The sequence below is a fragment of the Furipterus horrens genome, unplaced genomic scaffold, assembly GCF_987537825.1.
Source record: "Furipterus horrens unplaced genomic scaffold, mFurHor1.1.pri manual_scaffold_9, whole genome shotgun sequence".
NCBI classification, from domain to species: domain Eukaryota; kingdom Metazoa; phylum Chordata; class Mammalia; order Chiroptera; family Furipteridae; genus Furipterus; species Furipterus horrens.
Genome location: NW_028327179.1, coordinates 75,621,838 through 75,639,820, shown reverse-complemented (window position 1 = coordinate 75,639,820; position 17,983 = coordinate 75,621,838). Strand labels below are relative to the sequence as shown.

The 17,983-nt window shown below is 34.3% G+C and overlaps 1 protein-coding gene across 4 annotated transcripts in view; it reads left to right on the top strand.

Moving 5' to 3' along the window:
- The window catches only part of LOC150001962 (receptor-type tyrosine-protein phosphatase zeta-like), a 210,395-nt gene that overhangs the window by 152,941 nt on the left and 39,471 nt on the right, over positions 1–17,983 (top strand). For 2 of the 4 annotated variants that reach the window (XM_090287428.1, XM_090287427.1), the window contains exons 9-12: positions 1,773–1,957; positions 3,704–3,830; positions 9,916–9,962; positions 14,270–17,804. In XM_090287428.1, coding sequence (XP_090143554.1) covers positions 1,773–1,957; positions 3,704–3,830; positions 9,916–9,962; positions 14,270–17,804 — 3,894 coding nt within the window. The remainder of the gene's footprint in view (positions 1–1,772; positions 1,958–3,703; positions 3,831–9,915; positions 9,963–14,269; positions 17,805–17,983) is intronic. The other 2 variants (XM_090287430.1, XM_090287429.1) reach the window with 1 other exon arrangement.

Genomic DNA, 17,983 nt, shown 5'->3' with positions numbered 1-17,983 from the left:
ATTTCCACACTCTGAAACCTGGGATTGATTTTTTGAGGATAAAAATCTATAAGTGGTATTGTCCAGAATCACTTTTAACCTTTCAAAATGGACTTGGGAATAATTACAAGCAAAACCGAGGAATCATGTTCCCACAGTAACAGTTTCTGTGAGTAGCTCACATGTCTTTGAGATTAATTGGTGGTCTTGTGCCATCTAGTGGACACTAACAGAAGAGTCACTAGATAGAGTAAAGATGATGTAGTCTGGATATAATTAGATACATTTTCTTATTCTGAATTCATGTTTTTTATAATGGAAGAATTGTCCTATGAGTTTCAAAGGATCGTCTCACCCTAATTCTTTGGTAAACAAACAAAAAAAAGGTATCATAGATTATAGTGATCAATCCTGTCTCCTAACTCATAAAGTTATACATGCATTTATTAATTATATATAGATATATATTCCTCTGTTATTCATATACCATTTATAGCATAGCATACATTTGCTAAAATCACTAATACTAAATACTGTATGTAAAACTTGTTTCAATTCATAGGCCAATTGTTAGTTTTGGGTGCCCTCCTGTGCTCAGGAGATAAACTACAGGCTAGTATAAAGGCTCTTTGCTGACATTCTGATGCTGTTGAGGCATGTTTTATTAGACCTTGAAATCGTTTTTGTAGCAGGGACAGTTGGGCGACCTATGCATGATCTCATTCACTGGCTTTGTAACTTTGGTATCCCCTTTAAACAAAATGCAGATTCTGTGAGCATATTAATTAATCTTTGGTCTTAGTGACCTTTCTCTGCCTCTCTTTTTCAAATCTATCCAGATTATAAGAGATATATTTATTAGTTTGCTTCATTTGAACAATATTATAAAATTTTATAATTTTATCTTCACAGTTAGTTCAAATTATCACATTCTGAATATATTTCAGAAAGTATCACAGTACTCTTTCAGTTGGGACTAAGTTATTGGCACCATTCTCAACACAGGCTTGAATTCTATTTTAAGTCCCTGAAAGATTTTTTTAAAAATTTTTTCATATGAAACAAAACAAATTTTCTAATTCCCTGACTGCTTAATCAATTTGTTATGCCAAAGTGGGATTTTTGGTTAGCAGATCTGAAAACTACTGAGATGATAGTTTTACTTGTTCCCCTATGGTTTTCTCTGGTTGGAAATTTTAAATTATTTCAAGGATTTCTTGTGAACAGATGGTCCAGCAGTAGACCATCTTTTAGAATTAAAGTTCTCCTCATCCTGAGCTAAACAGATTTTTCAGGTACCTAATAAGAGAAATAAAGGCACTAGAAACTTGTAGATGTCCTTTGTTCATTTATTTCTAAAAATAAATTAATGCCAAATATTCAAGACAGCGTTCTTGTCAATCTAGAAATAAAAAGCTATGGTGCTTATGCTTATAATCTGTTAAGATCTATTCTGAAAAACAATAATATAAGAGAACATACAATTAATCCAATAGCAGTAGTAAAACAAAACAGACCATTGAAGATGACACAGATCACTTCAGCAGAGGTGAGAGCATTTGACAGAGCCCTTTCCTGAATGGAAAGGTGGGACTTGAACTGATAGATAGGCGGGGAGGAAGAAGTAGTTCACGTACAGGAAATGGCATTAACAAAAGCTCCACAGTTGGCAAGTGTAACTTTTTACATTCTACTGAAATAAAATACAGCAGAAGTTTTCATAGAATGTGTTTTGCTAGTTAAATCCTAGAGGAGGACAGTTGTATCAATAACTGTATTTTTTCTCTCTGCAGTTTGTAGTTCAGAACCAGAAAATGTTCAAGCTGACCCAGAGAATTACACCAGCCTTCTTGTTACATGGGAGAGACCACGAGTTGTTTATGATACTATGATCGAGAAGTTTGCAGTTCTTTATCAGCAGTTAGAGGGAGAAGACCAAACCAAGCATGAGTTTTTAACAGATGGCTATCAAGACCTGGTAACTATAAGATAAATTGTCTCTTGTATTGATAACGTCATAGTTTAATTTTATTTTTTTAATTTATTTTTTTATTGTTCTATTACAGTTGTCCCATTTTTCCCCCATTGCTCTCTCCTCTTCCACAGTCAATTCCCTCCCTGTTGTCCATGTCCATGGGTCATTTATACTAGTTCCCTGAACCACATAGTTTAATTTTCAAGGAAAGATCTTACACGTGATTGTATATTGTTGCCCATGGTTACTTTAGACTTTGCATGAGGCTCTCCAGTGTGGAGGAGGTGAAGCAGAGGCTATCCTATACCATATGATATCACCTAATACAGGAAACTAAAGAGCAACACAAAGTAGAATAGCAGTCAGTAGGGGGGAGGCGGGAGGGAGAGAAGGGGGATAAGTAAGGGAAGGGTCTAGTCAAGGAACGTGTATAAATGACTCATGGACATGGACAATGGGGAGGGATATGATTGAGGGAGAAGGGGTGGGCTGGGTGGGGGGAGCAATGGGGGAAAAATGGGACAACTGTAATTGAAAAAACAAAAAATAAAAGAAAAAAAAAACTATGCCAAAACTTAGGGTGAATTACACTAGGTTCTTAGTTATGTTTTGAATAACAGGAGACAAGGACTTTGCCAACAACATTGTAGAGTAGACACATATGGAGGACTTAGCAACTAGAGATCACCAGTGTGGCTTCTCTTGACAAATAAAGGGACTCAAAGAGCAGTCCTGGACTGTGATCTCACAGTTGTGGAGAGAATTGGGCCTGACATCTCAGTGCTCTGATATGATCATGTATTATTTCCCCCATCATACTACACCAGCACAAGACAAATACAATAGGGGTCTTGATAGTCCTTTTTTTTTTTTTTTTTTTTTTTTTTTTTTTGCATCAAATTTGCAATTAGGACATGTGAAGTCAGTTGAGACAGAACTTTCAGGAGATGAGGCAGGTAATCTCAGTAAAGTACCACCTGCTCTTCCTCCCAGCTCCTGCACATGAACTAAAGGAAATAACGTACAGATTCCTTCTGTGACCTGAGCATCTCAGTAGTAAACTTTGCCTTGGTAGGGAAGTGTTGGCCATAAATTGGGGTTTAGCTGAGAAAAGCCCATCTGGGTGTGGCTCCCAGAAGACCCCACTGCAACTCAGACACTGAATTCTGCACACAGCAGCTAGAGTTTCACATGCCCTAGGAACCTGCTTTTAAATAAAACCCATCCCTTTTATTATAGTGTTGAATATTATATAAACAAAATAGAAAAAATTTTAATTTTGTTAACTAGAACCGAGACACTGAATTGGGAGCATTGTGGAATTAATGGGCATATACTATTTTTCCTTTCATAATGATATGCAGATAATAATTCTATTACAACCTGGCTTATATAGTGTTAAGATAAAGAAATAAGTTGATTTTTCATTGTGTTTTTATATTTTGCTTCTTGTAAATACTACATGTTCATTTATCTAAAATATTAATTTGCATTTTGACACTCATTTAAAAAATTTAAGGCTTCTAGTTAAAAATGAAACATGTTAAAATTAAATCAGATTTTTTAAAGCTAAAACTCCCTACTTTTTAAGAAGGTTTTCAACTTAATATCACATAAACTTTTTCTTTGGTTAATAAAATATAAATATTGACATATTGACAAATGAGAAAATCTTTTCTAAGGACAAATGTCTGCTATGATAGTACTACTTAAAATAACACAGTTGTAAAATTAACAACTTTCTTTTAGGGTGCTATTCTCAGTAACTTACTACCCAATATGAGTTATGTTCTTCAAATTGTAGCCATATGCACTAATGGCTTATATGGAAAATACAGTGACCAGTTGATTGTCGACATGCCTTCCAATGACCTTGGTAAGTGCCCACCTAATATGCCTTTGTATTATCTCAATCAATGACGCTAGTTCAGTTACTGGATGCCCTGGTGCTTTCTCCATGAGTTTATATCCTTTTGACCAGATGGCAAAATGATTTTCTTTTTAGTCTGGGCAACAGGTAATTTTGTGGAACATGGAAATTATTTTTTCATTCAGCAGGTCAGAGACAGGACAATCAGTGCATTTATTCTAATATTGAAATTTTCTATTTGTAAAATAAGAACAGCAAAATCTTTTATAATGCCTTTGATGGTCATCTAATGAAAATAGCTATGTAAACATTAAAACTTTTACTTTGTATAATAAAGATTTAGTTTCATTTGTGTTTATTTCCTTTTTCAGCACCCAAAGCATTTTTTAGTAAGTATATACATGATGCTAGGATCATGTGAGGTACTTTGAAATATTTATACAAAGTATCTCAAAAATTTATCTTAAATATTTTTATTCACATTTTGTAATTTGGAGGGTAGGAGTGCTCTCTTCTTAGTTGATTTCCCAGTACTACTTCATAAAAGCAAAACAAAAAGTTGATTCTAATTGTATTTATTTGCATGCATCTTCTCTGAGCATTTTGGGAAAATCTTTTGATCTCAAAGCATATGCAATAATTAAATAAATTGCTGTCATAATTTGACTATTATACATTTAAACAGTTAAAGTCTTTCATTGTTAGTAAAAACAGTTTTAAAGCAATGGAATGGAATTATATATGTATGTGTGTGTGCACACACATGAATGTCATGCGTGTGCATATTCATAAATATATTAAACATACATTATACATACATGGATATAAATTTCTTTGGTTATCCCTATCATGAGGCTACTCGTTGAATTTTTACAAGTTTTTAATGGAAATGAATGACTGAAAATTATATTAAGTAGCATGTTTCAGTTTTATGTGTGGATGGACAACTGATGTGTATTGGCTTGCCTTTGTGGTTCATATGCTACAGCACAGACTTTGATCCATTAAGAGCTTGTTTGTTAGTTACTTCATCATAGTGTTCTTACTAGTTGAAATTTTCATTTAAAGAATATATGTTACAGCATTAGATGTTACATTATGTATTTTTAGAACCACAGGCTACAGAATTTGTCAAGATATTTCTCAGGTTAAAAACGATGACTAATAATATTACTACTATCATGATAACAATATCATTATTTAATATTTCTTATGATCTGCCTCATGGTCTGGGTATAGCCATCTTTCCTATTGCTTTTACTTAGCATTGTTTTTCAATATCAGGTTATTTTTAAATAAAATTTGAGCTCTAAGTAGTATTAAAAGGTGAATATCAAATTAACTGACCATGGTACCACTGTACCATCTTCTGCTCCTCCACTGAATATGATCACTCGCCAAAGTTCCCCACATTGATCCACCCAGAAAACGACATCTTTAGCAGTACAACACTGACCATGTTGGTCAGCATCATATGTAAATTGATGAAATATGGCATATAAAAATCTCCTCTAATCCTGTTGTGTATTTTAGGATATCAATTAAATTGAATACATTCAGTTGATTTTACTATCTAGGTTTCATTATACCACTCTAATTTCTATACATAAAACATAAAGTAATTACTGTTAGCTATTTATATTATTCTCTTTCTTACTCTATCCACTATAGCAAAATTTTAAACATTCTAAATTTTTTCCTTTTTTTTTTTTTTTTGAGAAGCTTATTGCATATGAAAAAATAGGTCAAATGTCTATTTTCTACAGAAATGATTTTGGAGTGATCATTTTAGATTGAATCTGTATTGGCACAAAGTACAACATTCTTATATCATTTGTAGCACTTTCAAATTTGTATAAAATAATAAATATAATAACATATTTTTTTATTTATTTAAAGGATCGGGACACTGTTGAACTAATGAGATCCTAATGTGGACACAAATAAATCTCCATGAATGTCTCAGTTCTTTAAAACATTTTATACTGTAATGATGTTTTAGCAAAAGATGGTATTTGATTTGATGTTTCACTATGATAGTCCTCTGAAAAGCCAAGGGTTAAAAACTTAGGTAAATTATTCCTTAATTATTCTTTCAAAAACTACTTCATCAAAAACCGATTTACCCAAAGGTTAGGTCTTCCTGTTTTTTTATAGAGAAAATATTAGTTCTGTTAAAACATTCCTTCTGATCTTAAAGGCTACAATGGCATTTTAATCCATATATTTTCAATTTATGATTGAACTTACATCATGTCAAATATCGTTTCAATGGTAAACATAACACAGTACAAGTCTTGACAGCAGTATTTTCTAGTGATTTAGTTTGATGGTACATATAAGTTTGTGAATTTTGTGATTTCTGAAGCTATTATAGATGTAAGTAGATTTGAGTTTGTTGCTTTTTTCATGGTTTTTATTGGTACCATTTCATTCTGTTTCTCATGTTGTTTCATTACCTTAGTAACATTATTATATGTCTTATTGAATTACTCTATTATTATTTTGGATAAACTGTTTTTTAAATACTGTACTGTTTATTGCTTTTTAGAAAAAGAACTGAAGGAGGTCATTTATAATTGCCCTTATTCTTTCATTCATAGATTTCAAATATTCTAATCAATATCTGTGAAGGACACCTCAATCTTCCAAATTGTGCATTTAACTTCAGCTAATCTGCCTAAGTTATTGCTTGTGCCTTAAATTATATTTTTTGTGTAAAACAATGTCACCATACATATAATATAATATCATTATATTATAAACTTTTTAAATGAATGCATAAATTTATATTCCTAAACAATTAAAATTTGTCAAGGAAACCTTTTTAACATTGAACAGAAAGTACATTCTTTTCAAATACTTTGTAGAAAATTATATTTATGAATACATAATTCATAAATATATTTCATTGTAAATGATATCATTGTGTTCATTTCTTGTCTCTAATGTAAGTCTCATTATTATACAGTTATAGAGACATTATTTAGGTACTTGTTTTAGGGCCTTGATAATTATATGTTCAATTTAAATGCATGGTGAATTAAATCAGCACAGTTTTCTGTTATTGTGTGCTTTTCAGTTGTATAACAATTGTCTTTGTTAAATCACTCTACATCTGTCCTTATCCTGCCGGTACCATCCTATGCCATGGGTTTTATTATATAATATACATAATCACAGTTTGAAAAGATTGCAGTCCACATTGCTTTTACCTTTTTCTCTGTGAAACTTGGCTTACCTTCAACAATTAAATAAGTCTTGTTAGCCAACCTATATTAGTGTGGCTTTTTTTGTGTTATGGAATATTAATGTGTTACCAACATAGTCTTTTAGAAAACCTAGCATTAGAAGTGCCCAAAAACAAAACCAGAATGAGCCAAGACCTTTTGTTTAGTAATCACACGAATATGAATTTCAAGAATTCACTCAAAAAAGAATATTGACAATCTTGGCAGCTGGACTTTTATAGCCTTCATGAGTCTATTTCCATGAAGTTAGAAGATTTTGTAAAATGCTATAAGTTTGGCACTGTGATATATAATTGTAGTGCCTGATTCAGACCAGTGGCTACTGAAACATTAATTATTATTTTTGAGGAAACAACTGGCCAAAGGATATGAGACCTTGTGTCAATCACCAGAATTTGACTTTGGTTGCTATGAGTTCTGAGACCTAGAAGTAACTTCCAAATTTCTAGGATGATAAAAATTATCTTCCAAAATTATTGTACTTCAAAATTATTCTGAGGATACTCAGCAAAAGTTTTCTGGATTATTTGGTGGGGAAAGTGTGTTGAAGTGATGTCAAATGACCTGAGTCTAAAAGGAAACCAGAATTAAGATCCTTCAAAGTGATATATACTTACCAGTATGAAGGCCCAGACTTGGGAGAGTCCCCTGGAGAAGGATGAAAGATCTGCTTGAGTCCACACATGCTGTCCCTAGGGACTAAAGGGGCCCAAAGAGAACTTCTTACTTCTTAATGCAGTAAGCAGCAAAGGCAGTTATAGTGGAACTCATTGATACTCTGTAGGACATATGTTTGGGTAAAATCATGTATTTTAACTTATTAGGAACCATCATCCATATAGTTAATTTATGCTCTGGTAAAAAGATAAAAATAAACGCAAGTAACACAGAGAATACTAAAAGAGAAGGAAATCAGCCCTCAAGTTGATTTTTATCTATACCCTCCCCCAACCGACAATAAGAAAATTACCTTTACCTATTGCAAGTATAGAATTATGTGAAATTAGACCCTTTTTGTTCTAATTTATAAAAGTTTATGCATGTTGAAAAGAATAGATTGTCTTTAAGACCTTTTTCCCTAGCTGCTTAGAGAAAAATCTGCAGTATAGTTATGTATCACCAACAAGTATTTAATTGATTTGCACTTATTAACATTAGAGTATTTTGAAAGTACATGAAAAGGAGTGATTACATTTGAAAACATTGTCAGTAAAATTATGTATTGTCTCATGTGATGAATTTGAAAATGTTTACATGCATGACCTTTTCAAACAGTAGTTTTTAGAAAGTCACATTGAAGATTACTATTTTCCTCTCGGTTTTAGTCGCATCCCATTTTTAAATTTACATGTAGTATTTCCAGCTTCCTTGGAGGTTATAGAGACAATTGGTTCAGATGGTTGAAATCACTTTAATTTGGTAACCAGAGGAATAAAGAGCATGAAAAACATGGTGGTAAAAAAGGTTTTATAGAGATAAAAATTGAAAAATAAGAAAAGTAATAATCCAAATAAAAGTTTCTAAACCTTCATGTCACTTTAAACAAGAAAATAATAATAATTGAGAGTTAAAATTTAAGACAATGATTGTTTCCAATGACTATTTTCATTTTTACAGCACCGAAGATTGTTCAGGGTAAGTGACTTTGAATAGCTAAATAGTGAAGAGTATTAATTTTATCTAAATTCTTTTGGAATTTGTACATATCACTGTATTTTATTGTTATACATTTCTGAACACCTAGAACTTTTCTGCTAAAAATAAACTCAAGATGTTTATGGGTTTGATTTTTATTGTTAGATCAGTTATGTTTTTGAAAATTCTATAGAACATGCATTTCCTTTGAAGATATACAGAAGCACAAAACAGAGAACATAAACAGCATTGGGATAGAAGTGAGATTCTATAAAATAATAGCAGTAAGAAGAACATCATTGTAATAATGTTCGTGCCCTCACAGTTGGCCTGTCTCCCATCTTCCTGATGACCTAGGCAGCTCAGGTGACCAGTGAGCAGAAATCCTCCTCTACCCCCTCAGTAAATTGGCAGTGGAGCTATATGCCTTGTTGGAGAGGGAGAACCAGCTGCTAACCTCTTCTAATATTTACTGACAGGTCTTATTTTAGGATTTACATATCCGTGTACTAGAAATATACTGATTCTAGTCAGTTGTGAGCACATACTTGAATGGTCCTGGTCATTAACATTCTTTGCATAGACAACATTAGCTGAGCTTTTCTGGGGCGAAGAAGGGAACACCAGCCCAGCCTGGACCTGCTAGAAAACACTCTCCATTTTACCTGGGGCAGCATCCTGTGTGCAAATAGTTATGAGCCCAAATCTGCAGAATTAAAAGAATTATTTGACCCCAGGTCAGAAGAGAAACTTAAGGAATAACAGCTGAATAAGCAAATTCTATCACTTCTCAAAACCCCTGACATTTCCCCAACTACACTTTCATCAGCTCTGCTAAGGTTAAAAGCAAATCTGCACTAATGAAAAATTATTTTATTTTTTTTATACTTCAAAAATATTAGCCTCACTGCCCCCCCTTTTCCTTCTCAGCTTCAGTCACACTGCGGTGGGAATTGGGAACAGAGCTGGAGTGGAGGATAGAGATGAAAACTTGAATGCAGTTTTATACAGGTTTATGTAGTGGTGTGTTATATAGTGTTCAGTAGTGTTCAAAACTGTTATTAATATTTTTATTTTGAGAGATTTTGTGTTTTCAAAGCTAACAGTCATTTTTTTTTTCTTTTTCCTCTTTCCAGCCAAAGGTAAACCCACAAGACTGAAATAATTGAATATAAATTTTAATAATTTTGTTTTTGATTTTGTAGAATTTGACCTTTTTCCTGAATTAGTTGAAACTGGAGAAATAATCAAGGTATTATAGCTATATTTTATATTCAAACATTATAAGATTTTAAAGTTTATTTTGAATTATTAGTTAAGTTTCAGATATTATGTTAATAAAACTTTGGATTGCATTATTCATTGTAGGGTTAGCTGCTGAGCTTTATAGCTAATCATGTAATTAATATACATAATTCTTATCTGAATAAATTAGAAGACACTTTAATTAGTATAATAAAAATAACAGAGAGATACAAAAGTTCTGGCGATAATGAAAAAATGAATTTAAAAATAATTAGAGATTTGAACTGTAGCTATAAATCAGGAATTTTTCAGTCAAATTTTTCTAAAAGATTAAAATAATGTTTAACCAGTTCTTAGTATTGCTACAGTTTACTTGTAACTAACTTAACCAATGATTGATATATTGGTGGTAAATATGAGCCAAGTAAAAATTTAATATATTTTTGCCCATTTAATTTGAATATTTGTTTTTGAATTATTCAGATGATGTGTCTGCTGCTAGCATAATGTTCCGGAGTAATTAAGAATATTTATGAATTTTAACATTGTCCTAATTTTTAAAATAGAGACAAATTGACTGATGTATCTTATATTCAATCCTAAACCCAAATGTATTATTCATGTAAACTGAGATTATATGATTAAATCCAAGCACTATTGTTAATGTAGTTCGAATATGTGATTATGTACATATATGTATATGAAGTCATAAAGTGTGATAACTGATGCTAATATCTAGCAATAAATAGCATTTAGGTTTTGTTTTCACATATATAACTACTTCAATAATTTATATAACTTATAACAACTCTTTCTTACAAAAGATTAGTTTACCAAGATAACCAGTTCACCTCTCAAAAAGAGTTCACAGAATTCTTCTTGTGTGCTTGTGTGCACATGCTCATGGATATGTATGTACCTATAAGTTATCATCAAAATCAAGTCAAAGGAAGGAAAAATATTATTTTTACACTGTAAATTCAAATCTTTAGTTTGTGTCTTAGTCAGTCCTGACAGCTATAGCAAAGTACTCTAAAGAGGATAGCTTATAAACAACAAATTTATTTCTCACAGTTCTAGGGTCTGGGTCTGGGAGTCTGAGATTAAGGTGCCAGCACAGACAGGTTCTGGTGAGGGCCATCTTCTGGGTTGCAGACTGCCGACTTCTCCTTGTGTCTTTACATGGCAGGGAGCAGAGTAGAAGCAGCAAGCTCTCTCATGACTCCTATAAAGGCACTAATCCCATTCATGAGGACTCCACCCTTATGACCTCATCTAATCTTAGTTACCTCCCAAAGAGCCCCACCTCCTAATACCATCACACTGGGAGGTAGAATTTCAACAGATGAATTTGGGAGTATACAACATTCAGTTCATAGTGCTATTTACTTTCATTGATTCATGGAGGAATGAATGATAGTGGTTGGCAAATATCTGGAATGTATTTGTAATGAGTTTAAACATGATGTGGAAGTAAATAGTTTGGGGATGTTCCTTAGATCTTCTTCAAATTGAATTGCATGACTTTGAAAGACAAAGTATCTAGCATAATTTAGGCTTCACAATAATTTTTTATAAAGGAAGTTGTGAATAATAATAATAGGTGTGACAAAGATCAAAACCATAGTGGAAGAGAGATTCACACAACTCAATAAGAAATTATAGGAAGAAATATTTATTAAACTATTTGTGGTTTCAGATATTTATAGAATAATCATAAAGCATGAGTGATATATTCTTCTTGAAATGTTGATAAGAGTTAATATAACCTTATAGAGATTTGATGGATAGGATTAAGAAATGATACATTACCTTCATCAGATTCTGAGAGGTATTTAAACTTCATAAAGTCTAAATTCTGCTAGGAAAGAAAGAAATAGAGGGTTTGTTTTGTTCATGTATGTATAAAATTTCTTCCCATTTAACAGAAGAAAAGGTGTGTGGTGTTATGTTTTTAGAAAAAGCTTATATAAATGTTAGGAGGATAATAAACTCTATTTGTGTGGGAATATAAGCAAAGAGAAAGAGAAGCAATATTGTTGTGGGATTTGATACTAATTGCTAGATTATGTAGAGAATATAGATGATATCTATTGGGAACTTCAGTTGCAAAGTGGAGGAATAATAACTAGAAGCTGAATTAGAGACTTTATGTTCCTTTTAAATAGCAGAGATTTATTTCATTTAAGCTAAGAATGATCCATTTTAGAAACAAAATTGAAAACACAAAATAGAGGGAAATACTCAGTTGTGTTCAGTTCCTGAGAACATGATAAAGATTGAGTTTAAAGCACAGATTTAAGAAGTAAAAAGGAAGTAAACAACAACTCTTCAGTCATAACCAGATGAGAGGATGGAGTTGGTTGTGCCCTGTTTTTGATGTTTTAATATTAAGAGGAGGTGTGTTTTTGTCTGTGACTTCCATTTTCTCTGTAAACAGTAAGGTCATCTGCTTAGAATGAGGGGAGAGGAGAGAAAAATGGAGGTTTGAATAGAACAGAAAAAAGTTTGAAAGCATCTTCATAGAGGGTGAAAGTATGGAGTGATACCAGAAAACTAGGCACACATCCCAATTTGCAAAAATGAGGAAGAATTCAGAAGTCCATAATGCTAAGATTAACATTGATCCTCCGCAAAATTTTCTATAAGATTATAAGACAAATTTTTGAGAAATTCTGGGGAAAGAAGAAATATCTGACACCAACAAATTTTTTTTGAAAGCAAGTCAAGGCAATCTATTCTTATTTACTATTTTATGAAGTTTTGGGGCTTGTAGATTCAGTATTTTATTCATAAAACTGGCGAAATCACTTGTGTTGTTCTTATGAACAAGGTATCAAACAGAATGCAAACTTTCATGAAGAAATACTGACCACTAGTGAGGAAATTTGTCTAGGGGAGCTAAGAGAATATTTGTTTTTAGCTTCAATACAATCTAGATCATTAAAGCTAATACCTTCTCAAAGATGTCATATATGCCTTAGAACATACTCAAAATCAATGAAATAATTAAGCTCTAGATAATTAAGCTTGAAAAATTGTTTCATACAATGCAGCTTTTCATGTGTAAGAGACACATGACTGTGAGCACACATGGTTTAAGATTTAGATTATATCTATTGATAATTGGTAAAGTTCTACTGGTTAATTTGTATTCAGTCACTTTTTTTCTTATTTTAAGGGACATGGCCCTAAAACATCTAATAGATGACAGTGCTGGCAAACTGAAAAAATTATGTCCAATGTAGCCCTGACCAGTGAGGTTCAGTTGGTTGGGCATCATTCCACAAAGTGAAAAGTCACTGGTTTTCCTGGTCTGGGCACATTCCTGAGTTGTGGATTTGGTCTGATTGGGGCATGCACAAGAGGCAACTGATCAATGTTTTGCTCCCTCTCTCCCTTCCTTCCCATCTCTCTAAAAATAAATACATAAATAAAATTTTTGTAAAATTTTTGTCCCTTATAGATTAAAAATATCATACCTTGACACCTTTGGCAATTTAGTTTTCTAAATATATGATTAGATATATTATAAAATGAACAGTTTTTTTAAAAAGGCAAATCAATACCAAAAAGTATGGGTCATGGTTGACCTCTCGCCAGATCATTCCTGAGCCATTATATTGACTAAGTGTTCATGAAACCCTGGGTCACCTGAATTGTATTTCTAAAGGAAACACAAAAATAAATAGTACTTGGAATATATTTTGACAAGTTATCTTTAAAATGACTGCCTAAGCCTTAAGTGGAAAGTATTAAAAACAAAATGAAAAACAAAAAATAAAAACCTCTTGAGATGGCTTAAAAATTATGTATATATTCTAAATATATACAATGAAATATCCTGAATATGCAGTACTTCAGTCTTTGAAATGAGTTGTTTCATTGACATTTCATATTATAATAAGCTAATTGCTATTTAGCTTTTAGCTTGTTGTCAGATGAACTAAAGAGAGAAACATAAAAACATGAAAATAAATACTATGTTAAATAACACTCCTAGAAAATAAATACAGCTACAGTGTGTCTTCTTTTAAAGCTGTGGTATCTATTAATATAATTATTTCATTTCATTGCATTAAAATAAAGACAGCCATAAATAAGGTGTTTTTATTAAGTCTAATTACTTTCTTTAGAGGGTAGATGATAAAGGTTGTAGGATAGAGCCATAGCTTCTATGAAGTGATGCTTTATAAGAAGTTCCCAAGACCCAACGAGTGAAGATTAACCGTATAATGCAGTATAAGATATTATCAAAATTTAGTTTTTCTCTTATTTCCTTACATTCCATTAAATCTTGTTTGTTTTTCAAAGGAGGAAGAAGAGGGAAAAGATACTGAAGAAGGCACTATTGTGAATCCTGGTAGAGACAGTGCCACAAACCAAATAAGGAAAAAGGAACCCCAGAGTTTCACCACAACAAACTACAATCACGTAGAGACCCAATACAATGAGGCCAAGACTAACCGATCCCCAGCAAGAGGAAGTGAATTGTCTGGAAAGGGTGATATTCCCAACACATCTTTAGATGCCACTTCCCAACGAGTCAATGAATTAGCCCCAGATGTTTCTTTGACTTCACAGACTGTGACCAAACTGCCACCTCTGGAAGGCACTTCAGCCTCTAAAACTGTTTTCAGATTTCCACAGATGAATTTGTCTGGGACTATGGTATCTTCGAGCACAGTTTCTGTGAGAGAATCTCAAGAGGTATCTATTGATATCAGTGAGGAAGAGAGTTTATTGACCAATTTTAAGCTCAATATGGGATCTGATGATTCTTCAGGCTCCAGTCCCACAACTACCACTGTGCCCTTCATCTCTGAGACCATATCCCACGGGTATGTATTTTCTTCAGAAAACCCAGAGGCAATTTCATATGATGTCCTTAAACGAGAACCTACAAGAAATATTTCAGAAGATTCAGCCTCATCAGGTTCAGAAGAATCTCTACAGGATCTGTCCATTGGTGGAAGTGTGTGGTTTCCTAGTACTACAGATGTGAGGACACAGCCCGATGTTGGATCAGGTCGAGAGGACTTCCTCCAGACTACTCTCATTGAGATACACAGTGATGGATCTGAGAAGACAACTGAGTCCTCTTCTCCAAGCCCACAGGTGTCACAGGGTCCTTCAGTCACAGATATGGAAATGCCACCTTATTCTTCCTTTGCCTACTTCCCGACTGAGGTAACACCTCATGCTTTTACTCCATCCTCTGGACAGCACAGTTCAGTCCCCACTGTCAACTTGGTACACTCGCAGACAACTCAGCCAGTATACAATGGTGAGCCACATCTTCAAGCTTCCTCCAGTAGTGAAGTCTTTCCTCTAGTCACCCCTTTGTTGCTTCACAGTCAGGTCCTCAACACTCCCGCTGCTGCTTCAAGTAGTGATTCGGCCTTGCATGCTACGCCTGTATTTCCCAGTGTCGATGTGCCATTTGAATCCATCCTGTCTTCCTATGATGGTGCACCTCTGCTTCCATTTTCCTCTGCTTCCTTCAGTAGTGAATTGTTTCGCCATCTGTATACAGTTTCTCAAATCCTTCCACAAGTTACTTCTGCTGTGGAGAGTGATAAGGTGTTCCTGCATGCTTCTCTGCCAGAGGCTGGGGGTGATTTACAATTAGAGCCCAGCCTTGTTCAATATCCTGATATGGTGTCATATCAGACCATGACTCATGCTGCTTCAGAGACATTGGAATTTGGTGGTAGCGAAGCTGGTGTCCTTCATAAAGCGCTTATGTTTTCTCAAGTTGAGCCATCCAGCAGTGATGTCATGGTGCATGCTCATTCTTCAGGGCCTGAGCCTTCTTATGCATTATCTAATAATGCGGGCTCCCAACAACTCTTCACTCTTTCGTACAGTTCTGCAATACGTGTGCATGATTCTGTCCATGTATCTCATCAGGGTTCCTTATTTAGCAGCACTGGCCACACACCGATGCCTCGGTCTTCCTTAATAACCCCAACTACCTTATTGCCGCAGCCTGCCCTTGGCCCCTCAGGTGATGGGGAGTGGTCTGAAACCTCCTCCAATAGTGACTTTCTTTTACCTGACAGAGGTGGTCTGACAGCCCTTAATATTTCTTCACCTGTTTCTGTAACTGAATTTACAAGTCCCACATCTGTGTTGGATGATGATAATAAGCCGCTTTCCCAAAGTGACATAACAAATGGAAATCAGACTGAACTGCACATTTCTTCTTTCAGTGAGATGGGTTACCATTCTGAAAGCACATCCATGTCCGACCTGTACAATAATGTAAATGGGTTGAATCCATCTTTACAAGAATCCCCTGTTTCCATTTCTAAGGCAAAGGATATTCCTCCAAGCTCTATTGCTTATATTGCCACTAAGGTTTTTGATCATGAGATTAGTGAAGTTCTAGAAAATAACTTTTCAGTTCAATTTACACATGCTCTACCTCAATCATCTGGTGATATTTCTCTTCCACCTGTGCTTAATGCAAACTCAGAGCCAGCATCCTCTGACCGTGCTTCTAGTGAAATGTTGTCTCCTTCAACTCAACTCTTATTTTACAAGACCTCAGCTTCTTTTAACACTGAACTATTATTGCTGCAACCTTTCTTTCTGACCTCTGATGTTGACACACTGCTTAAAACTACTCTTCTGGTTGTACCTAGTGATCCAATATTGGTTGGAACCCCCAAGGTCGATCAAATCAGTCCTACAGTATTGCACCCTATGGCAGCAGATTCTGCTTCAAGTGAAATCATGCTGCACTCTACATCTGTGCCAGTTTTTAATGTGTCACCTGCTTCTAATATACCTGCTGCTTCACTTCAAGGTTTAACCAGTTCTTATGCAAGTACAAAATATTTTGAACCCATTTTGCTTAAAAGTAAAAGTTCCCAGCAAGTGGTGCCTTCACTGCGCAGTAATGATAAGTTGATCCAAACTGCCAGTTTGGAGGTTAACCATGCCTTTCCCCCAAAAGGAAGTCAGGTATTTGCTACTCCTGTTTTATCTGTGGATGGACCTCCAAATACACCTATAAATGAGCTTGTGTATTCTGATGAAATTTTCACTTCCACCCAGGGTTTTATTACTGAGGAGGTACTGGCTGGTGTTCCAACAGTTGTTTCTGACACACTTGTAACTGCTGATCATTCTATTCCTTCAGGAAATGTGTATGATTCCATTACAGCTGTTCCTCCCAACAAAGATGGCTCTGTTACCACAACCACGTTGCTGTTTCCTCCTAAAACAACTTCTGAGCTGACTCACGGTGTCAGATCTGATGCTAAGTTAGTGGATGGTAGTAATGATGGTGATACTGATGATTATACTGATGAAGGTGACAGAGATATAGATGGCTTATCCATAAATAAGTGTATGTCATGCTCCTCCTATAGAGAACCCTGGGAAAATAGACTTTTGGATCAGAATAACCCAATCTCATATTCACTATCTGAGAAATCTGAAGAAGAAAATAAAGTCATAGGTGTGACCTCAGAAAGTCAGACTGTTATGGACAGAAGTCCTAATAAATCGCCATTAACCAGTGTGCTCCCCCCAAAGTACAATGATGGAAACCAGGACAATGACATTCAGACTGGTGATGTCCTGCTTGCTTTCACCCCAGAATCTAAAGCATGGGTAGTTCTTACAAGTGATGAAGAGAGTGGATCAGGGCAAAGTACCTCAGATAGCCTTAATGATAATGAGACTTCCACAGATTTCAGTTTTCCAGATGTTAATGAAAGAGATGTTGATGGGGTCCTGGAAGCAGGTGACTCAGAAATAACTCCTGGATCCCCACAGTCCTCAACACCAACTGTCACTAGCAGGCACTCAGAAGTGTTCAACATTTCAGAGGCAGGTTAGTTATGGACCAGAGGGGTAGGCTGAGGTGTGCTGGTCTTCTTTCTCAAACAAACAAACAAACAAACAAACAAAAAACAAACAGAAAAATCATGGAAAGATAGGAATTTGGTAAAAATGGCATATGAATTTTTTAATCAAAACATCATATCAATTTACAGTTTTAAAGTATGATTT